This window comes from Camelus bactrianus, chromosome 6 (genome assembly GCF_048773025.1).
Source record: "Camelus bactrianus isolate YW-2024 breed Bactrian camel chromosome 6, ASM4877302v1, whole genome shotgun sequence".
Taxonomy (NCBI): Eukaryota; Metazoa; Chordata; class Mammalia; order Artiodactyla; family Camelidae; genus Camelus; species Camelus bactrianus.
Genome location: NC_133544.1, coordinates 35,312,169 through 35,334,036, shown reverse-complemented (window position 1 = coordinate 35,334,036; position 21,868 = coordinate 35,312,169). Strand labels below are relative to the sequence as shown.

The following is a 21,868-nucleotide window of genomic DNA, read 5'->3' as shown; positions in this document are numbered from 1 at the left end:
AGAAAATAAACTTTTCTTTGTTTTCTCTCCTGTATTGCTCCAGGGCTCTATACTTAATTTAAGATAATTAGTGTTTTATATATTGTTACCCTCATTCAAAACTTTGTTTCTCCAGGAAGGTGTTTTAAGTTCTTACAAGTAGACTTTTGAAAGGTTGCCTTTCCTATGTTGATAATTGCCTGTCAGTGATTTTATCTGGTGGTGGTGACTTAAGAGATGGTCTGTGGAGGTGGTGTAAAATATTTCTCCTTTTTCCTCTTCCTGATGAAGGTGATGATACAGTAGCATTTGGGAGATACTCAATTCAGCTATGTCTTTTAAATATACTTTATTTGATACATGAAAATAATTTTACAGGTGGAACTGAGGCTTGTTAATAAAAAGATGCTCAAGGTAGAAGTGGGATTTGACTCTTTGGACTCCAAAGCCAGTGTTTTAAACATCGTGTTATTCTGTGGGGACATCTCAAATGGGGAATTTAAAAGAATAAGCAGTTATAGGCAAACAGAGTATATACTTGAATTCTTGGTACAAAGAAAAGAGAGACATAGATGGAAAAGCTGTTGTAGTGTGAAGAACCAAAATAAAGGGAGACTGGGATTGTTCTTACAGCTGCTTTAAGTTATTTGGAGGTTAACCTGGGTTAACCTGCTTGACATTGCAACTCTGGGTTCTTTGGATGTTATTTTTAATTATAGTTATGACTTCATCAAGAAAAGTTTTGGATATTATGGAAATATTGAAACACATGCATTTCAAAATGAATTAGAGGGCTTAAGCATTTAAAAAAATACCATACTAGACATATGGTATTGACATACTAGACATAGTGTAAGATCAGGTCTTGAGACTTTTTTACCTATTTGATTCATGTTTTATAGTTATTCTCATAAATTTTTATGTTGCTTCAAGTAGTATAAATATTATAAATAAAGCTGGTTGGTAATTTTCCTGCATGCTAATTATAACTAAAGAGTAACGCCTGCAAAAACACTTAAAATTTAATATAATCAGTATTTTTCTGAAAGACTACATATTTCAAGAAAAAGTATTTTCTGTTTTAGTGATGAATTTAAAAAAGTTGAAACTCATGAACTCCTACTTGTATTCCCTAGATTGAGGGAGAGAGAGTATTAGAGATACAAACTGTTTAAAACATCTTTTCTTAGATCTGAAGCAATATGAATATGTTGCTTAAAATGTTATTTATTATTATTTATTATTTAATTTATTATTTAATCCTTCAGTTATTTTGCTTTAACAGCATATATTTGGTGCCATCAATGAGCATGTTTGTTTACCTGTAATTCCTAAAAATGTATCATTAGATTTTTTTCACCATTAAAAAATCAGTTCATTAGTCAATCTTTAAAAATTTTTTAAAAATTTTACCTTTTAAATGAAAAAATTTATTCTGGTAAAATACACATACATAAGGTTAACCATTTTAACCATTTTTAAGTGTACAGTTCAGTAGTGTTAAATACATTCATTGTTGTGCAACCACCACTATAGTCACTCTCCGTAACTCTTTTCATCTTGTAAAACTGAAACTCTGTGCCCATTAAACAACACTCCCCCCCATTGATCTACAGGCATTTTTTTTTCCTGATTGTTTGTGCTCTTAATAGTAATGAAAAAAATTAGAAGAATTTAGAGCAAGGAGATACTTACCTGAATCAACATATTTTAGTTTCCTTTATGTTGAGCAACTAACTGATAAGCTAGTTTGAACCTGACTTTGAGGATAGAATACTTTTGAGGCTGTAGCAGTTACTTTGTTTTCAACAGGCAAGTCTTGATAGATCAATTAGCAAATCCTAGAGAATTAATGTAAATGGTGTGGTAATGCCTGTTATAAGAGATACTTCTTAGAACTCATGAAATTTCTCCTTCCCTCAGGGTAACAGATCTACTGTTGAAGTAAGGAAGTAGCCTGGCAGCACTCATGTGCATCAGAGTTCAGTTCAACATTCTTTAGAATGAGAAGTATTTTTAAAATGCTATGGGAAAGCTAATTAAAATTAAACTTTGAAACTAAAAAGAGAATACAAAATCATATAAAAGTGAAGGTTAATGTTTTCTCAGAAGTATTTTAAAAATACCTATGAGTGCTGTAGGAAGACTTTTTAGACCTATCTTATAGGTAGATCCTTGAAGACGGGTTTTTATTACTTCACTGAGTTGACCTTGCCAAAGACAGCAAGGCAGGTAATTATCCTTAGGTTTGAGTTTTCAAAGTATTATTATTTTTGAATAAATATTAAGACACTTACCTTTAAAAACTCTTAGTACGTATGTTTTCTGTGCTAGCTTTTTCCTAATGTAAAATGAATCTCAATATGCCAATGATTGGTGACAAATAAGAAACTCTTTGTGCAATTAAGAGAAGATCTGTTTATTTAAGAGCTCTCAAAGGTTGTAAAAGATTATACTTGGCTAAATGTGAAGGATAAATGTTGTGCAATAATGCCCCTTAGTTCCCCTTTTATAATAAATCTCAGCTGTGTGTTCAGCACAAGGGCTCAGTGCCAAAAAGAACAGGTTCAACTTGTCTGTGAGGATTTGCACCACAGTAAAGTGCACAACTGCTTTTGTAGAGGTCATTGTGGAGGTCACAGGCATGTACAGTTGAACGAAAGCAACTTTAAAAACATGTAGGATAGATAGTGTTACTTAACATTCAAGGATCAATGTTAACTTAAAACATTAAAACAATGGAAAACCATAAAAAGAACCCTCACATATATCTTTCACTTCATCTGTATATGTTTATATGTTTTCAGTTGGGTTTAAAACAATTTCTTTGGTACCTTGTCTCAGCATATTTTCAAATAACTTCAGAATCACTTTTATGATAATTGCCCAGACTTGGAAACATTGACTATTTTAATGTTTGTTAAATTCAGAGCAATACTCTGAACAGAGTTTATATGATAAAGGCAGGATATGACAGTGGTAGAACAAAGTACTCAGGTATGTGTGTGTGTGTGTGTGCGCACACGTGCGTGTGTTGGGAGCTGGGGTAGGATTGTGAGTAAGTTCTCATGAAAAGGAAGATGTGATCTAAAGGAGAATGTCTCCTTGAATCATATTTCTCCTGAACTTAGGATTGAAATATTCAAAATTAACAACAGCAAAGAAAATGCTGTCTTATATAATATGATTCTTCCCAAGTATCTCACAAATAGTTCCAGTTATTTGTGGCAAGTAGAAATAAATCAGAAATAGCAGGTGGAGAGACTATAAGACGCATGACTCCGCCTTATAGGAGTTTTGGGTTTAGTGTAAGAACATCAGAAAATGATATAATTAAGTAATTAGGTAGATGCACAACTTACCGAGAGTTATGTTTTACCTAGAATTATATTTGGCCGTAGAGTGTTTCTTTTTCCTTTTCTTTTTTAATGGTGATCAAAATGGCAGGCAGCCATTGGTTTCAGTATGGAGATTAATTAGTAATCTTTAGAATATGCTTCAGCAAATGCAGCTGATTGGCAGCAGCACCTGTCTTAGCAACTGCTAGAATGTTAGTGCTTTTATCAAGCCTGTAATTTCCAGAAGGGCTTCAAAGTTGTGTTTATTAAAGTCTCCCATACTAATTGCTTTCTTTGTCTTCTGGGGCACTGTTTTACTAAAGGTACCCTTCTCTATATATTTATTTATGTTTATATTTGTATATTTATTTATGAAGGTCATAAAATATTTTTTTTTGAAAATAGCCTGTGATGCAGCAGTTATACTCCTAGGCTGGGTATATATGCTTAAGAGAAACTAGTCATAGGTTCACCAAAATTGCAAGAATGTTTATAGCCATGTTTTTTATGATAGCCAAAATTCGATCCAACCCAAATGTCCATAGTAGACATTAGAATTAAAAATTTCATTGCCACAGTATGGATGAAGCACCTTATATAAGATTAATAAAGAATCAGACATAAAAGAAAAAAATAGTTTTTTATTAATTTTAAAAAACAAGACCAGTTATGTGATAGTGTATATACTCCTGTATTTGTGGAAGCATTTTTATGCTCGTGAACATACAGTATTCCCAGATGGAAAATTTATTAAGATTGTGATTTTTGTGCATTACTTTTGTAATTCATATTATAAACATAAAGCTTATCTGTCAATTATGAAAAATGATCTATTGAAGTATATTAAAATGTGATCAAATTTTGGTTATTAAGTCAACTTGCTAAGAAGGTATCTTACTTCTGCGTAGCTAAGAATTCTTTCTAGTTGAAATAACGTTTCTAGTTCATATTTCAAAAATTAATCAACTTACGTGGATTCATAGACAAGCCACAATTTGTATATTTTTTGAGGAATTTAGTATTTTTGCTTGTTATGAAAAGAAGACTGAACTTCCGAGAGAGTTCCTAAGAAGGTTGAAGCACATTATCTCAGTACAGATGAATTTTGTATCAATCTAAATGTAGTGTAGAAAAGTTGAATGTGAATATTTTCTAAAAAGAAATTGAGTTGTATGTTTTAATGAACTAGGGTAGCTTTCACTTAAAGAACACTTATATACTAATTTTAAAACAAATGAACACTTTCTCATTTATGTTTAATAAATATAAATATATATTGCTAAATGCTTGAAAGTAGGATCTGTTCTGGTGGTGTATTTTTTCTATTATAGCTTCACAGTGTTTAACATCTACTAAAGTTTTAGATAAATGAATTTTTATACTGTAGTCCTGTAATAGGAAAGTGCTTGGTGAATTCTGACAGTATAGGACTTGGTCTTGGAGAATATTAGTTTCTTTTCCCATAAAATAGGCAAAATAATACTTAACTCAAATGTATGTATAGTGATTAGCACAGTGCATGGCATGTAGTAGGTGTTCAGTAAATATTTCTGTGTCCTTTGTGTGGAATCCCACTGTTAAGTATTCACATTCCACATCTGCATGACTTTAGTAAAAGACAATGTGAAATTGCAAGTGAAAAGGGAATCAGAGAATCCTAAATATTTTATTCTACATTTAGAGTCTAGATCTGATTACGTGGTGGTTTTGTGAGGGTGGTAGTTGTGATGTGTGTTTGGGGAAGGTAGATTGGGGTGGCTAGGGTGTTCATAGTATTTGTTGTTTCTTTTTAGGACAGAAGAAAGATAGTGTCAATTACAGTTTGGCTTAGCTGTTTACTTATTTTCTATAATAGGAATAGCACAATAAGTACTCATTCTGTAGTTAAATAACCTCAAATAGAACCACGTTTGTTATGTAGTGTTTTTGAGGGAATGGCTTGTATTAGAGGATTGGAGTGAGTAGGATAGTGTGAATTGTTGTAGAACATTTGTTCTTTCATGAAACAAACATTTCTAATATGTACCAAGCACTGTACTAGGCACAGAGGGTTTAGCTCTAAATAAAATACAACTTCTTGAATTAGTTGATCTCTATTAGTTAGTATAAAGAAACTTTCTGCTACTTTTTCACTGGAAAACATTCCTGTCTCAGAAAACTACTGATGTGCTACTTTTTGTTTTGCTTATATCATAATAGTAATATTTATAGAGAACTTTATATAAAGCAATTTTCATATTTAGTCACATTCAGAAATTTAGACTTATGAGTAAGTTGTCATTATTGTTAGTTAACTAAAATTTTACTTGAAGTGTCAAAATAGGAATTCTTTCTTGGAAACTATTTTTGTAATTACTAACAATAAATGAGCTAAAATACTATATACCTAAAAAGTTTTTAAAATTTCTGGTAAATGCTGTTTTTCTTAAAATCAATGCAGACTCTTTTTTTAAAGATGTAGGTTTTGTCTCACCAAATAGTCTCCTTGATTTTTTTTTCTTTTCAGATCTTTTTATAGAAACAGATATGATTTGCTGGACACTCTGTCCTCTTGGCAGCAAATGGTAGTTCAGTAGCAAGATAAGCATCAGAGAAAGAATGTACAAATCATACTTTTCACCCTTCCTCATTTATCAGTGCTCAAGGAAAAATAAAACCTAGAAGAACAAAAACAAAATAAAATCAACTAAATCTCTTCCTTGGACCCTACTATTTTTTTAAGCTATTGCTGTATCTCTCTATTTTCATTTTAGCTTAGAATTTGATGAAAATAAAAATCAAGTTTGTTCAGTGTTTCTACTTCTCAACTCCCATTCTTTCTTCTATCATTTATATTCCGTCTCCTATTTTCACTACTGTACTGAAGCTGCTCTTGGTATTGAAATTTTTTTCACTAGAAATGCTCTTCCCTTCCCCTCCATTGCAGCCCCATTCAGCATTTTATAGCCCATCTCACTGTCATTTTTTCCATGAATTCAACTGAATGAACATTCAAATACCTGTCATGTTCAGCAGAGTTATATATCATAAGTACATTTAACTTATTTTAATTTAGCTAAAGTTGAAAATAACACCAAACTAGGGAGAAAAATAGCAAAGAATTCCTTTCTTCTCCCAGAAAAAAATGTTTTTGAAACAACACAGTTGCCAAAAAGGAAGCCATTTACTTTATCTGGTTTTTCACGGAACAAACGGTAATCTATTTTAATGCTGGAAGAAAAACTAGCTGTGTTGGATTTATATAGATTGTAATATATACAGAACAATGTATAGTATAGTTTATGGGTTATTTAAGGGATTTTTGAAGGTTTATTTTGACCCGTATTTGCCTTCCTCTGACTTTAGAACCTAATCCCTGTACAAGATGTGACTTCATTGTTATAGGTGTGTTGAACTTAAATCAGTCACATCACTTAGGATCCTTCTAGATAACATTTGGATCTCTCTTGAATGTGTTAGGTATAGAACTATTTGAGGCAGAGATGACTAGCTTAATTCCTTTTCTGTCTTTATTTTTGCATTTTTTGGGAGGTGAATTTGTATGAATACGGTTATAGTCAAAATAGGTTAAAGCAGAGGGAGAAAATGCTATTCCTTTTATATTTCATGTTCACCTATAGTTTGAGATCCTTCGCTTTCTGAAAACTAATTGCATTTGTCCACAAATACATTGTTGCATTTAGTTTCTATATGAGCCATAATAGTTCTACACCAATAGAAAGGAATTCATAGAAATGCTTTTTTAAAAAATATGGAGGATTTGGTTGTCATATTTGAAAACTTTATTGTTGTTAATCTTTTTCTATAGATATTATTTACTAATTTAACATTTCTAAATATGTTACATTTTATTTTTGAAGTTCTTTCACAAGGGATAGTTTATATTGGTATAACAATACAATTTCTAAAATAGAGTTGATGTATTATTAAAGAACATTTTTCTGTGTGGTAATTTGAACACTAAATTGTGTGTGTTGTGGGGAGGAGATTACAAGTGAATTTAGTTAACAAAGCCTTAAAATAATTCCACTGTAGTAAAAAGATTTTGATGATGTTTTCAGGGTCAATGGGAAAGTAATGATTTTGGAGACTTATCTTGGCCAAGTGAGGATGTAACTTTTTTAGGAGTGTTTGATTTCTAATGATGAACAAGAAGCTTAAGACCAGCTAGATAGTTACAAAAATTCTTCCTTGCTGTTTCAAAGCATATCTTACATATTTGAACGGAACTGATCATTGCTAAAGTGCCAGAAGAATATGGTGCTATTCCCAGTGTATTCAGGATGAATCCTCTTTAATATTCTGAAAAAGTCTGTTTTTTTGAGAAGGAAAATTCTGGGGGAAAAATTGGTAATCTATTAGGCATCGTATTTTAAAAAACAAGAATACTCAGAAAGGCTGATTTGTGGAAATAAGTCAGTGTTAGAATGCTTAAAAAACCAACCATATAATACTAAGTGAAGTAAGCCAGAAAGAGAAATAAAAATACCATATGATATCACTCATATATGGAATCTAAAAAAAAAAACAACAAAACACTCTGAACTCACCTACAAAACAGAAACACTCTCAGACTTAGTAAACAATCTTATGGGTACCTGGGAAAGGAGGTGAGGGGGAGTTTGATATTTATAAATGTTAGCTACTATATATAAAAATAGATTTTAAAAAGTTTCTTTTGTATAGCACAGGGAAGTATGCTCAATATCTTGTAATAACCTTTAATGGAAAAAACTATGAAAACGAATGTATGTATGTATATGCAAAACTGAAACATTGTGCTGTATACCGGAAGTTGATACATTGTAATTGACTGTAGTTCAATTAAAAAAAAATAATAATTTTTAAAAAAATGTATTCTGCTCATTATAAAACATGCATTCAGAAAGGGAGTAGTGTCTGATGATACTAGTAGAGAGTTGGGAATCTGGGAATTAGTGATTGTTTTTTCAACTGGCTGTTTCTCTAATATATATAGAATCAAAATATTTTACATTAAATTTGGAGAAAATTCTTTTTATTTTTATGATACATTACCAGGTAGTGATTTATTTCCACTTAGTGGTCATGAAATCATAGCAGGTTAGACCTGGAAGAACATCTTGTCCAGCCCCCTCTTATCCCCCAGCCACCACCCATTACTGATGATGAAAATGAAGCTTAGAGAAATAATATCACCTCAGTTCATTTTAGTTTAGAGACAGTGTCAGCATAAGTATATAGTTACTTCTTACCATGTAGGGTCTTGTCCTTCATTTGTCTTATGCTGTTTACTGTAAATTTTGAAAGAAATTAGAGAAAGCTATTTCTATGGGGGAAAATGAATTGTACTTACCATGAAATTATGTGCTACCGAAAATTTGTTACCATGCAGCTGTTGTGCTGATGACAGGCTGATATCACCCTAGAATGACCAGAAAAGCATAATACAAAAACTGCTCTGCTTGCTGCTAAAATAAGTTGAAAACAACTGAATTACAAAAAAACCAAACCAAACAAAACCAAAACAAAACCCCCCAAAAACCCACTACTTAGAATGAGCAGCTTGAAGGCAGTACTAGGTATATTTTTTAAGTATTCTCTATCCCATTTAAAGCACACACACAGACACAGTTAAAAATAATACATCCACATCCCTATACAACTGCACATACGTGCACAAATAGAAAACACATGTACATATGTTCACACCCATATTTAAATTATTAGGACGTTTACCAACATAGAAACAGTATTTCAAAATTAACTTAGTTGATTTTCTAAAAGGTCTCCTGTAGGTATTTTCTCTGGAAATAGTTCTCTAGAACTGTAGTGGTTTAATGCTCTGAGAACAGTGAAATATTCTGGTTTGTAATTCTCTTCAGCAATGTGATACATTTTGTAGGATTTGATAAATTTAGCCTGTAAGAGGACCCAGTTTTTGAGCAATAGTCACCATTGTCATTGTTTTGTTTGTTTTTCTTTTGCATTTAGATGATTCAGTAAAAGTAGAAGGAACAATCTCATTGAAAAGTGATTTTCTAGAATATAAGTTCCCTGAGGGCAGGAGCTTGTATTTGCGTTGCTCACTGCTGTACGTTTTAGTTCTTGGCTTATAGCCTGTGTTCAGTATGTGTCTATTAAATGGGTGATGATTGTGACAGAATAACCACAATGTTTTATTGTCTGAAATTTTGTTGAAATGAGTTCTTAAGTGGCTAGAAAGCACATTTCTAGCCTAGGGATAAAAAGCATCTGCTGACCTTCTCTAATGAGTAAGTGAAAGAGAACAGTAGTGGTGTGTGGAGAAGCTGGAGATGTACTCTTTACGTACTCTCATAGAACGTGTGCTTGCAAAATTCCAATTGTTCACACGTAGGAGGAGCGTTCTAAAATTTATTGAATTTGGAAACTTGCCTCTCCATCTTATTGTTTTCCTAGTGTTCATACTACTACACCAGATGACTGTTCACATGCCCCTTTGTATTATTCATTCATTCAACAAAATACTGAGCAGCACTGAGCCAGGCACTGTGCTTTGAGCATGGCAGGGAATAATAGGGCCTTAGAGTCTAACAGGGGAGACATGTTAAACAGATATTTATACAAAGAATGTTTACCAAGCTTACAGGGCTTATTAACAAGTATGTTGAAGATGTGGCCAGTCTAGTGAATAAAAATCATTTAAACAAGATAGAGAAATTAAGAGTTCTGAATCTTAAAATTGTGTTAAAGGATTTTTAGCATCATTTAACCCCTCGTCCTGAATTGCTAATACTTTTTGAATTACAACCTCTTTGGTGATACTTAACAGAAAATCATATATTGATTGATATGGAAGGGTGTTTTCACTTACAGTATTTTTATTATTTCAGCTAATGATTACTAATTGACTATTTCTGTTGTGGTTGTTTTTATTAAAAAATAATATATTTTCTTTATTAATGTTACTTTAAATGGTTTGCTGAATTCTGTGTGTGCATATTAACATAGTGACCAAAAGTATTTTTTTCATTTTTAATTTTTTGATGTGGCAGTTTCTTATTTATTTATTTATTTATTTATTTATTTACTTATTTATTGGTGGTAATTAGGGTTATTTATTTTTTATTTATTTATTTATTTATTTATTTATTTTAATAGAGGTTCCAGGGACTGAACCCAGAACCTCAAGCATACTAAGCACGTACTCTACCATTGAGATATACCTCCCCCCTCCAAAGTTTTTAGAGTAAGAGTTGTTTTCAGAGTTAACTTTACCTGTTACTAAATGGCTTCCAGAAACCTAGATCATGTAATTTTTAATTTGGAATTAAATCTTGCATTTTAGAGTTAGTACAAAAGGTAGCTTGTGCTTTTCCTTTATTTGAGGAGAAAAAATAATGATAATATTTGTTGTGTACTATACGTTCTATAACAGATAAGTCTCAGTAAACTGTAAACTGTCCTTTCATAGTAGACTTGAAGCTTGCTGAGTAAGACAAGGTAAAGTTATGTTTCAAATTATTGCTTAAAATTACAGCCATGTATAATTACCTTTGTCAGCATTTGCATTGTTTTTCAAATGTATGTTTTTCTATATGGAAATGAGCTGAATTTTAGAATCTTTCCACAAATGCTTATATTTTTAACTAACGAATGATTGAAATATAACCTAGGACTCTAAGGTATATTTTAGAAGAGAAACAGGGGCTCCATTTTGTTACATTCTAGACGAGTAAAATTTTACTTATACTATTGACAGAGGAGTTTGCATACATTTTCCCCCTCTGAATGTGGATATTATCTAAGGTTGCATGATTTGTTGTGGCTCTTCTCGCTACAGTTTCCCCCCTCAAAACCTTGTTTATTTACTATTTATATGGCAACTAAAACAGAAATTGAAAGGGCCTCAGTTTTGTGTTACACTTTTGAAAATCAGCAAAATGTACTTGAGTTACTTAATGTAGGTGTTTTTCAAGATTCATTGTTAGGCTCTCACTCTTTATACATTTATCTCCTCCAGATCTTATTTATTCTTGTGACTTTGCCCATCATTTTGTTGATGATAACAGCAAAATATCTCTTTGGTTTATTTTATATTTTTAGCTGCCTTTACTGAAAATTTCTACTTGGTTATTTTATACTCAGCAGTATTGAACCTTAAACCACCACCTGAAACTATTTTGTAAACAGCTTTATTGAGGAATAGTTTGGTGCTGAGCATCATTTCATGTACTTATTAGCCATTTCATGTACTTAATAGCCAAACTATTAAAATCTGTCCATTTTTAATTTTTTTTTTTGTTTTTTGTTTTTTGTTTTTAATTATTCACTTATGAGTCCTTTGTATGTATTCTGGATACAAATTCTCTGTAAGGCCTGTGGTTTGCAAATATTTTGTCCCAGTCTGTGTTTTATCTTTTTTTAAAAAAAATCTTCTCTCCACAATCCTTCCTTATCCCAATTTCCCTGTTTCCATTAGTCTTCAGCTCTGTCTGGTTTTCACATTTTAGTATTACACTCAGTTGTACTAGATTGCTACCAAGTTTTGCTGGTTAATTATAGTAATTTTTTTCCTCTTCCTCTCAGTCACTACTCAAATCTAGACCATATTACTTCAACCCTAATTACTAAAATAACTAAAAACTTGACCTATTTGATTCTAGGCTCTTTTTTCTTTGGCACTATTATATTCTTCTCTGCTATAAATGCATAGCTATTTTTCTTTTGAGTCTAACCAAGATTCCATGATATATTTTTAAACTATTTATAATTAAAATTTTCAAAAATAGCAAAGTAGAAAAATCATAGAATGAATGCTCATATACCTAATATCTAGGTTCAGTAATTTTTAATTTGCTTCATTTTATATGTATTTTTTTCTGAACCATTTTGAAGCAAACTGCAGTTACTGTGAAATTTTACCTTTGAATTTCTTTATCTTTAGCCTACATGTCCCTCTTATCTTCCCTGGTATAGGACATTCTTATACATAACTATAATGACATAATGACACCAAACAAAACTGATAAAAATTCTCTAATGTAATCTCATACCCAGTTCATATTCACATTTCCTCAATTTTCCCCCAAATGTCTCATGACTTTTTTTTCCTTCCTAAATTGGTACCAAGCTAAATATACCCATTTTGGCAAATTTAGAAAATACTGCATAAAGATAAAAATATGAGTAGTTCACAATCTTATCACCTAGAGATTTCTCAGCTAATTTTGGTGTTTTTTGTTATAGTTTTTTTCTCATACAGATTTAAAAAATAGTTTAGATCATCCTCATTATATACTTAATATCTTGTTAATTTCTCTTTGACCTTAATTTTAAATGGTATAGTGCTGTTACAGTTGAACTCTTATTTACCTAAATTTTCCAGTATTGCTGAACATTTATGTTCCTTTTGGTTTTTCACAATTATAAATTAAACTATGATGAACAGTCTTTTGAATGAAGATTTTATTAGTATATTTCTGATTTTTTCTTGTAAATTCTTACAAGTGAAACTATTGGGTTAAAATATGAATATTTTAAAGGTTTACTAAATTGCTTTTCATAAAGAAAACAATTCCATTATTTGCTCTCCTGCCAGCAGTGTATGAGAGCATCTTTCTGTACCTTCTCTTGTTACATTGGGCATTATTCATTTATTTTATCATTTATTTGGTAATTTGATGGAGATGTGTTTTGATGTTGTTTTGAAGAGTCTCATTTTTTTATCATAGAAGTTCGATTAGTCTTGGAGTATTTTCTGGCTGTGATTTAAGCAATACTATACTGATTCAGTCTCTTTCTACCCCCATCTCCCCATATATCCATTCTTTGCTTGTGTTTATTTCTTACTGTCTCAAGACACAACATGCTGCTCCAGTATATGGCTGTCTCTCCATTGCCTTGCTTTTGTAGACTTTGTCCTGTGAGGTCTAGCACAAGTTGCACTGTTTCAGTTTTCTACCTTTCATTGATTCTTCCTCTCTTGATTTTCTGTAGCCCTGCAGTCTATACCGTATCATTTGGTACGAAGTCAAATTTAGTTCACGTGTTATGTATTACTAGTGTATGATACAGTGTGACTTCTTTAATCTGAATCCTACTTTTCCTGGTAATTTAGAATAATATCACACTTACTATTTTGAATGGAAATACCACATCCAGAAACTTTTAAACAGCCTTTAGCCTCCAGTCACTTGAAACCTCTTAACATTTTCCTCATAGCACTTCGTGTTGAGACATCTGATCTCTTGGTGATTTTTTTTTTAATCTTAATTATGTCATTGACTTGTCCTGTAAATTCTTCTTCAGCTTTAGATTTAAGAAATTTGGCATTTATCTCACACCAGTTTTTTGAAAATAGATTGAATGTTACAATATCAGGTTGTGTGTCATTTATGAACTTTGTTTTATTCTCATGGTAAACAGAATTACCATTGAGTAATCTTTATATCTCTCTAAATACATAATTCTAAAAAACATTTCTTTTTGAACCTGTGGCATTTTGACTGTGTTTAAATTATTAGATTTTGTATAAAAATTTGTTTTAAACCATCTAGGACTGACTTAGTAACATCAGATTTTTAAATTGAGCAACTATGATTATATTGTCTAAAAATAGGCTATTAAAAGGCAGTGTGGTATGGTAGAGCCCATACTGGACAGGAAATAGGAGATATGACTCTATGTTACTTTAGGAAAATTTATATCTTAGGGGGCCTTAGTTTCTTTATCCATGAAATAAAGAAGTTAGGGGAAAAGAGCACAGACTTTAAAATCTGAGAGACTTGGCTTCTAATCCTTAACCCACCATTAACTAGTGTGACCTTGCTAAGTCACGTATCTAAACCCCTGTTCCTCATCTGTGAAGTAGGGATGATAACATTTATCTCAAAAATCTACTGTCAGTACTAATGAAATAATGCATTAAAAGCCTTTAGGCCAGTGCCTGGCACTGAGTAAATAATATTAACTATTATTATTAGATGATCTTTTATATACCTCAAAAGACTGGATTATATGCATCATAACTTCAGTAACTTGGGCATCATTGCTGATATTTAGGCAATGGTTACTTTTAATATGTTGATTCCCACTGTAGTGACTTAAAAGAGCCCATCTTTTTTTGAATATTATCTTCCCTGAAAAATATTCCAGCTCTTGAAAGTATCCATTCTGTATCATCTTTCCTGGGCCTTGCTTTCTTATCTGTAATGTGAAAATGGAATAATCAAAGTAATCTGCATTACTGTGTCATGGGATGACTATAATATAATAGGTGTTCTTTTAAAATTCTTACAGTTTTTCTTTTTCTTTTCTCTTCTTTTTTTTTTCCCCCAATCTAAAAAATATGACAGTAATAGTGGACTGTTTGTATCATGTGGTGGGAGGATGCAGTACTTGGCAACTTATGAAGAAGACATTTTGAAGCAGGGTTGTCAAAATGCCACTCAAAATATCCCCCTTGGGCCTCTTCTTAACCTATATAATACTCTACTCAGATTTACTGTTCAAAAATTGGATTACTGTGAGGTAGTATAAGATTTAGCTTGAGTGTTTCATGTTTATTTAGAAAGACTGTGAAACATATGGAGGTTAAGGGTTAAAATAATGTTAATGGAGTTTTCCAGATACCTCACTTTTATTCTCTTTGTTGGTGTGTAGTATTTCAGCCAGATAAATAAGTAAATCAGAATATCTAAAACCTATTTTAAAAAATAGTGGTAAAGTGTACATAACATAAACTTTACCATTTTAACCATTCTTAAGTACATTCACAGTGTGCCTCCATCACTAGGATTTTTTAATCTTCTCCAACTAAAACTCTATACTGATTTATTTTTTATTTTTTTTAAGGGAAAAGCAACAAGTTACATACAGTCTGTGCTCATTTAAATACTAATATCTCATCCTTTGTCCTCCCATGGCCTCTGGCATCCACCATTCTGTTTTCTGTCTCTATGAATTTGACTGCTCTAGGAACTTTGTGTCATTGAAATCATACAGTATTTGTTGTTTTGTGATTAGCTTATTTCATTCACTTGGCATAATGTCTTTAAGGTTCATCATGTTTTAGCATGTGTAAAAATTTCTTTCAAGACTGAATAATATTCCGTTGTATGTATACCCTATTCATTAATCTATCGATGGACACATGGTTTACTTTTACCTTTTGGCTATTTTGAATAATGCTGCTACAAACAGGTGTACAAATATCAGTTCAAGTTTCTACTTTCACTACTTTGGTATATATACCCATAAGTGGAGTTGTTGGCTCATATGTCAATTAACAAAAACATTGTAATTAGTAACTATAAGAACTGGTTTTTATTAATAGTTTAGGAAGAAGAGAAACTAATGAGAACTATACCAAGAAAATTGCAGAACTAGAGTTAAAATCAGAAAACATGGACTATATAAAATAATAGAGATTTTTAAAAATTTGATTATGATAAATAAGTAAATCTCAGTATGATGGTGCTGTATGGCTGAATGACATTTTATTTTGTATATTTGTGATCAAATATGGTCTTTTTATTTTAGTTATCCAGTAGTTCTTTCTTTTTAGAAAAATACCTGGATATTTCATTCAGCTTAGTTTTTAGCATAAAATTTCTGTGTGTGTGTGTGTGTGTGTCTAAGTAGATATCACATACACACATTTGGTAAGTAAGTTTGATTCCATTTTAAAGTCTTAAGAGAGTAGGCATTTATATGGCAAAACTTTGCAGAGAGTAATTTCATTAGTGTCCTTCTTTAATTAGGGCTTTCAAGAAAACACTGGTTACCAAAATTGTCAAAGTTGTATAATAAACATAGGAAAATGTGAGGACAGACTGCTTATATATTTGCTGAATTTTACCATTGACATTGAACAGCTATACTCTTTAAGGCTAAATTTGAATTTAATGTTGGATTTGGTTTTTCTTCTTTAAATCATGTGTTTTTGACTCTATGTTAATTATATAATGTGGGTTTCAGTAACGTAATAAAGGGTAATATTTTTAATGTGAGGAATTTAGTTCATCTTTAAAATGATTACAAATAAGTAGTTATAGGAAAGTAGTATTAAAAAGTATCACCTCCCTTCATTTTTCTAACAGGGACAACATATTTCATTAGCACCAATTCAAAAGCTTGAAGAAGTTCTGTATGAATACCAACCACTGCAAATAGAGACGTGTGGACCGCAAGTTCCTGAGCTTGAAATGCTTGGAAGACTTGGGTAAGTGCTCAGAAAATCTCATTGAGGAGCTGATGTTTAGGCTTTGTTGTTATGTTTTTAACTGACACATTAACGTCTTTAGATTTTGAGTTTATAGGACTTTACTCTTTTGTAAAAATTGAATGGTGCTTAATACTAAGTTAATACATTATTTTTTTCTATGGTATTATAAGGTCTTTTGAGATTGAGATTGGATTGTATTAGTTCCCTTTTAAGGCTCTCTTTGGCAGCTGTACTGAAGTAGCTGTTTTCATTCTCAGCTCCCTGTTTTTTTGGGGGGATGGGGAAGTAGGAGCTTAATTTAGTCAGCAATAAGCCAGTGAAAATAGAGTTGAACTCTTTGCCATGAGAAAAAGTAGATTTACTCATTGTCTGCTGTATAAAGTGAAATTATGAGAAATGAGCCACAAAATATATTTTGTCAAATTATATAATGTAGGGCTGGCCTAGTGGCTTAAAAACTGTATTATATGCATTCATTTTGGAAGTGAACCTGGGATTGTGGCTATTTTGAGTGATGGAGATTATCACAGTCTGTCTTAGGGGAACAAATGGGTATTTGCATTTGTACAGGCACAGGCTTTGTAGGATGGAGCAAATCATATCTTGATCTGGTGTCTGAGTCTAAAATATTGAATGAAAAGATGATCCAGGAACAGTTGTTTCTTAACAAAATAAAATAGTGTAAAGAAAATAATGTAAAAAGAAAATAATGGATATAATGAAGCCAAGTAATAAAAACAAAAAAAGACCCCCAAAACAAAAATAAAATGGATGAAAGAGATAATAAAACCTACATGAATCGTCAAAGCAAAACTGCAACCTTGAACATGGGTGCGTAGCATTTTAGATATGAATATGGAGGCTCCAAGGTCTAATTACTGTTAAAATGATTGATAATTCAGTTTTCTGCTATTTGATAGATCTTAAGATTTTCCTTAGTTTTGTATTCTCTTAAAAGTCCTGAAACCTCCAAGAATGAAGCTGTGGGGAAGTGAAACAGAACCTAAAACCTTCCTTGAGTTTGAGATAACAAATTTATCAAATAATTGGCTTAAGTGCTAAAATTGAAACTTGAAAAGACAGGCAGTATTGAATTTTATGATGTATAAAGTTATGTGATACAGACATCAATTTTTTAATCTCTTACTGGGTTAGCAAGAGCCAGAATTCTTTATCTCTAGAATAAATTTTCTTAAAATCTTTACTTTTAATGTCAGTGAAGACAGAATATTTAAAATAGTACTCCTCTGTTACAGTTGCCTTTTCCAATAATTTTGTCATCAAAATTACATTTGAAAGATTATGAAAATGGCTGTGAATAATAATAACACAATAGTAAACTGTATAGCAGTTAGTACAAAGGATAGGAAGAGGGAAAAAAACTTTGCTGTTGTAATATTCTTACTCTATACATGAAGTGGTATAATAGTATTTGGATATGTTTAATATAAACCCTACAGCAACAACTAAAAATGTAGAATAAAGAGGGATAGTCAATAAGCCAATAGCAGAGAAAGTAATGAGATCATTAAAAATCTATTAATGAGATCTATTAATGAGAAGGAGGACAGGAAAAGAGAGAGGCAAAAAATAAAGAAATGGAATAATTAGGAGACAAATATGGTGGTAGATTTGATCTTAACTATATCAGTAATTACATTGAATGTGAAACCAGCACTATCCAATAAAGCTTTTAGAAATGTGTTCTGTGTCTCTGCTGTCCAGTGTAGTAGCCACCAGTTGCATGTTTCTACTGAGTACTTGAATGTGCCCGGTGCAATTGAAAAACTGAGTTTTAAATTTTATTCAGTTTAACTTAAATAACCATGTATGATTAATGGGTGCCGTATTTGCTAGCACAGGTCTACATACGCCAAATAAATTGAATTAAGATTGAATTAAGAAGAGCAAGATTTACTATATGTTTTCTACAGTCATCTGGCATTATATATAAACATATACTTTCTATAAGCTTTAAAAGTTTCTTTGAAATCTTGGATCTATAATTTGTTGTTTTTTTTTTATAAATAGCTCATCCAGTATCTCTTCGCAGATTCATTCTGCCCCATTTTCTCTGTGTTTTCATTCTGAGACTCTGACTTAACATATATAAGACCTTCTGATGTTTTATAGTTCTTGGATGCTCTTTTTTGTGTTTTTCAATCTTTTCTTGAATTTGTATTTCAAAAGTTTGGGTAATTCCTCTTGTCCTATCCTCAAAGTTCACTTAGTCTTCTTCAGTGTCCCTTCTGCTGATAAGCCCATCACAGGAATGCTTTGATACTGCAGTGTAGGTTTCTAGCATTTTCACTTCACTTTTTCCTGTAATTTCCATCTCTTTGCTGAAATTCCTTATCTATTTGTACATATTATCCATTTTTTTCACTAAATCCTTTAGCTTATTAATCATGTTATTTTCAAGTGCCTCTTTGTTGGTTCCAGCATCTCTAGGTCTAGTTCTATTGACTATTTTATGTCTTGATGATAGATTTGTTTTTCTTTCTTTCTTGTGAATATTGGACATTCTGTGCAACAGAACAGTAGAAACTGAGATTATTAATATTTATGGCCAGAAATATTTATGCCCCTTTTCCTGTCAGGCCATTAGTAGGGAGTTGAGTATTTAGTCTGTAGTTTGATCTCAGTTTGGATTTTGTTGTTGCTTAAGTTACCATTAGTATATCACAGGCATCAAATTCTTCCAGCCATGATCTGCTGCCACTTTGTGCACAGTATGAGGCCTGGAGTGCTGGAGAGATTTTCTCTGTCTTCTTGCTCCACCCTCAGCTTTCAGCAGACTCTGACTCTGTAAGTTTGAGCCATAGAAGGGGTTCTCTCTCTTAGTGTCCCTTCTCAGCAAGAGACTCCTCTTGCTTTTTCCTTGGGAAAAGTGTTGTGGTGGGAGCAAGGGAATCTTCTTAGTTCTTCTTTTCTGATTTTAGTCTTCGGGGGTCCTTTGTGTCAGAGCCTCAGAATGGTGCTTTCTCATTGTACCTTTCTCTTACTCAGAGGCAAACAACTTCTGTCTCTTACTTCATGATGCAGGTGAGTTTGCTATTCCTCTTCCAACCCTACAGCCGAGCTCTGTCTTGTGTTGGTGGGGGATAGGAGGTCTTGGATACAGGACAGTTTCCTGCCTCTCCTTCAGCCTCTGCTTTGTCAGTATGTTAGTTTAGGTAAGAGTGGGTTTTCTGCCTTTCCTCAGTGGTTGAAGACTTGTCTGTCTCACTGCAGGATCAGGGAGGGTGGCAGTAGGTGTTCTACTCCTCCTCTATGACACGCAAATTTTGCTCTTCCCCAGCATCTGAGTCCTGGCTGGTTTTTTAAATAGTTCTTATCCTCTTGTATGTTCATTTTTTGTTGATTTTTGTTAGGTCTCTTTAATGGAATATCCTCTTCTTTTTCCTTTTTTAATCTGCTGTGGTGGTGGTGCTGCTGTATATATCTTTGTGAATATTCAGCTAAACTTGTTAGAATTCTGTGTGAAACAGATGTAGCTCTATTGACTGTTTTTTCCTTCCTTTTTTGAGTAAACATTTTAAATAGGATAAGCTTTGGCAACACTTCTGATTGTTTGGAGCCCTTTTTGGTTTCCTTCTGTCTTTACCATTATGGTTTGAATTTTAAAATGTATGGTAACTGCACTTTAGATAAGGTATAATCATAGTGTTTGTACTTTCCCAAGTGTTTCATACGTAAAATCTTATTTGAATGTAAATAAAGGACACTGGATCATGGTTTGATTTTGTTTTGTTTTAGTGGTTTGGGGGTGAGGTGGGGGCTTTCATTAAGTACTGACAAATTTAGAGTATGGTTAGTTCTACAATACTGGAAGTATATTTTTGTTTCTTTCAACAAAGACTGTTAACATATATTCTGTATCCACAACAGTTAAGAAGACAAATTGTTCTGATTATAAGTAAACATGTATACATTTCAAGCGGTAAACCTTGACTGTAAATTTCTTTCAGCCATCTGTGGCTAAGGATTTCCAGATCATTAGTATTGATGTCGGAATTGCTGTAAAAAATTGACTTTTTCTTGATGTAGAAGTATCTCCCAAAATAGAATGTATCTCACACCTTCTTTCTCCTCAGTCTTCTATCTTAAGAAAGGGATTGAATTCCATACAGTTTTTTGTTTTTGGAGCCAGAATTAGCTCAGGTGGTCTCTTTGGTGATATGTTATAACCTCATACTTAAAACAGTTGCCAAAATGAATCCTAAATTGATTTCTTATTTTACTAGTTCATTTTCTTTTCTGGGATTATTATTTGAAGATGCATGCATTCTTCCTTTTTTATTACTCTAGATTTAATAGTTTTTTTTACATAATCTAATTTTTAGAAACATTTAGAGAGAAACTGAAGAAGTTACTCTGTGAAGTGACTTTTGAAAGAATAATTTGGTATCTACAAAGGTGCTGCTCTTAAGGTACAAGGAATAGAACTTGCATTGACTTGAGGTGTAATACTTATACATCTGTTCTAAGAGTTGTCAATATCTTTGTTAAAGATTGCATCTAATAAGCCCCAGTTATTCCTTTACAACGGACTCTCTCCCTTCCCATAAAACTCTGGCTTCTACTCTTCTCTTTTTTTTCCTGCTTAGAAAAGATTTCTATTTTATATTATGTTATTCTACAGAGGAAACAAATTCAATTTTCTCTAGAGGCAAATAGGGAATGAATTAACTATCTCATTTCCATTTTCCTGTATCTGCTTTGAAATCTGTATGACATAATGAAGTTAAGAATAGCACACTTTGTAGCTCTTTGTTGGTACAAAACTATGGATGCAGGCACTTTCAAAATAATTTTAATTATATATATTTTTGGAGTTTATGGCATAAGATCGTGGGATCATTGTATCTCCAATGCCTCATGTTTAACATTTTTGTCCTCATGAGATAAAGGACGAAATTGGAAGTACACTGCCATGAGATTTTAGGTGGTTTTTACTGAGATCTTTTATAAAGTTAGTTAAACTTGAGAAGCAGATGAAGAATAAATGAGAATTTCTCATTCAAGAGGGTATTATGAATATACAATTGTAATTGAAATTGCACTGGTAGTACTCTTCTGGTTTGCTCAAGGCAATATGTAAACATGTTTTATTAATTCTTTGCCAGTGGGAGCAAGCATTGGAAAAATTTAACTGCTAATTGAAATTCCCCAGACTGCAGCTTTAGTGGTTAATTTAGTAAAGTCGCATTGATTGGCATTGTGAGACTGTCTTTTTAATAATCAACTGACTTTCTAGTTAATATTTTACTACCTTCCACCCAAAGAAGAGTTTTTCCCTTAACGGATATAAATTATAAGCATTTATCAATTTTATTAATCAGTCTCAAATTATTTAGTG

The 21,868-nt window shown here is 32.1% G+C and overlaps 1 protein-coding gene across 1 annotated transcript in view; it reads left to right on the top strand.

Moving 5' to 3' along the window:
• The window catches only part of MNAT1 (MNAT1 component of CDK activating kinase), a 167,902-nt gene that overhangs the window by 79,269 nt on the left and 66,765 nt on the right, over positions 1 to 21,868 (top strand). Inside the window, exon 7 of the mRNA XM_010962231.3 lies at positions 16,382 to 16,503. Within this exon, the coding sequence (XP_010960533.1) occupies positions 16,382 to 16,503 (122 nt within the window). The remainder of the gene's footprint in view (positions 1 to 16,381; positions 16,504 to 21,868) is intronic.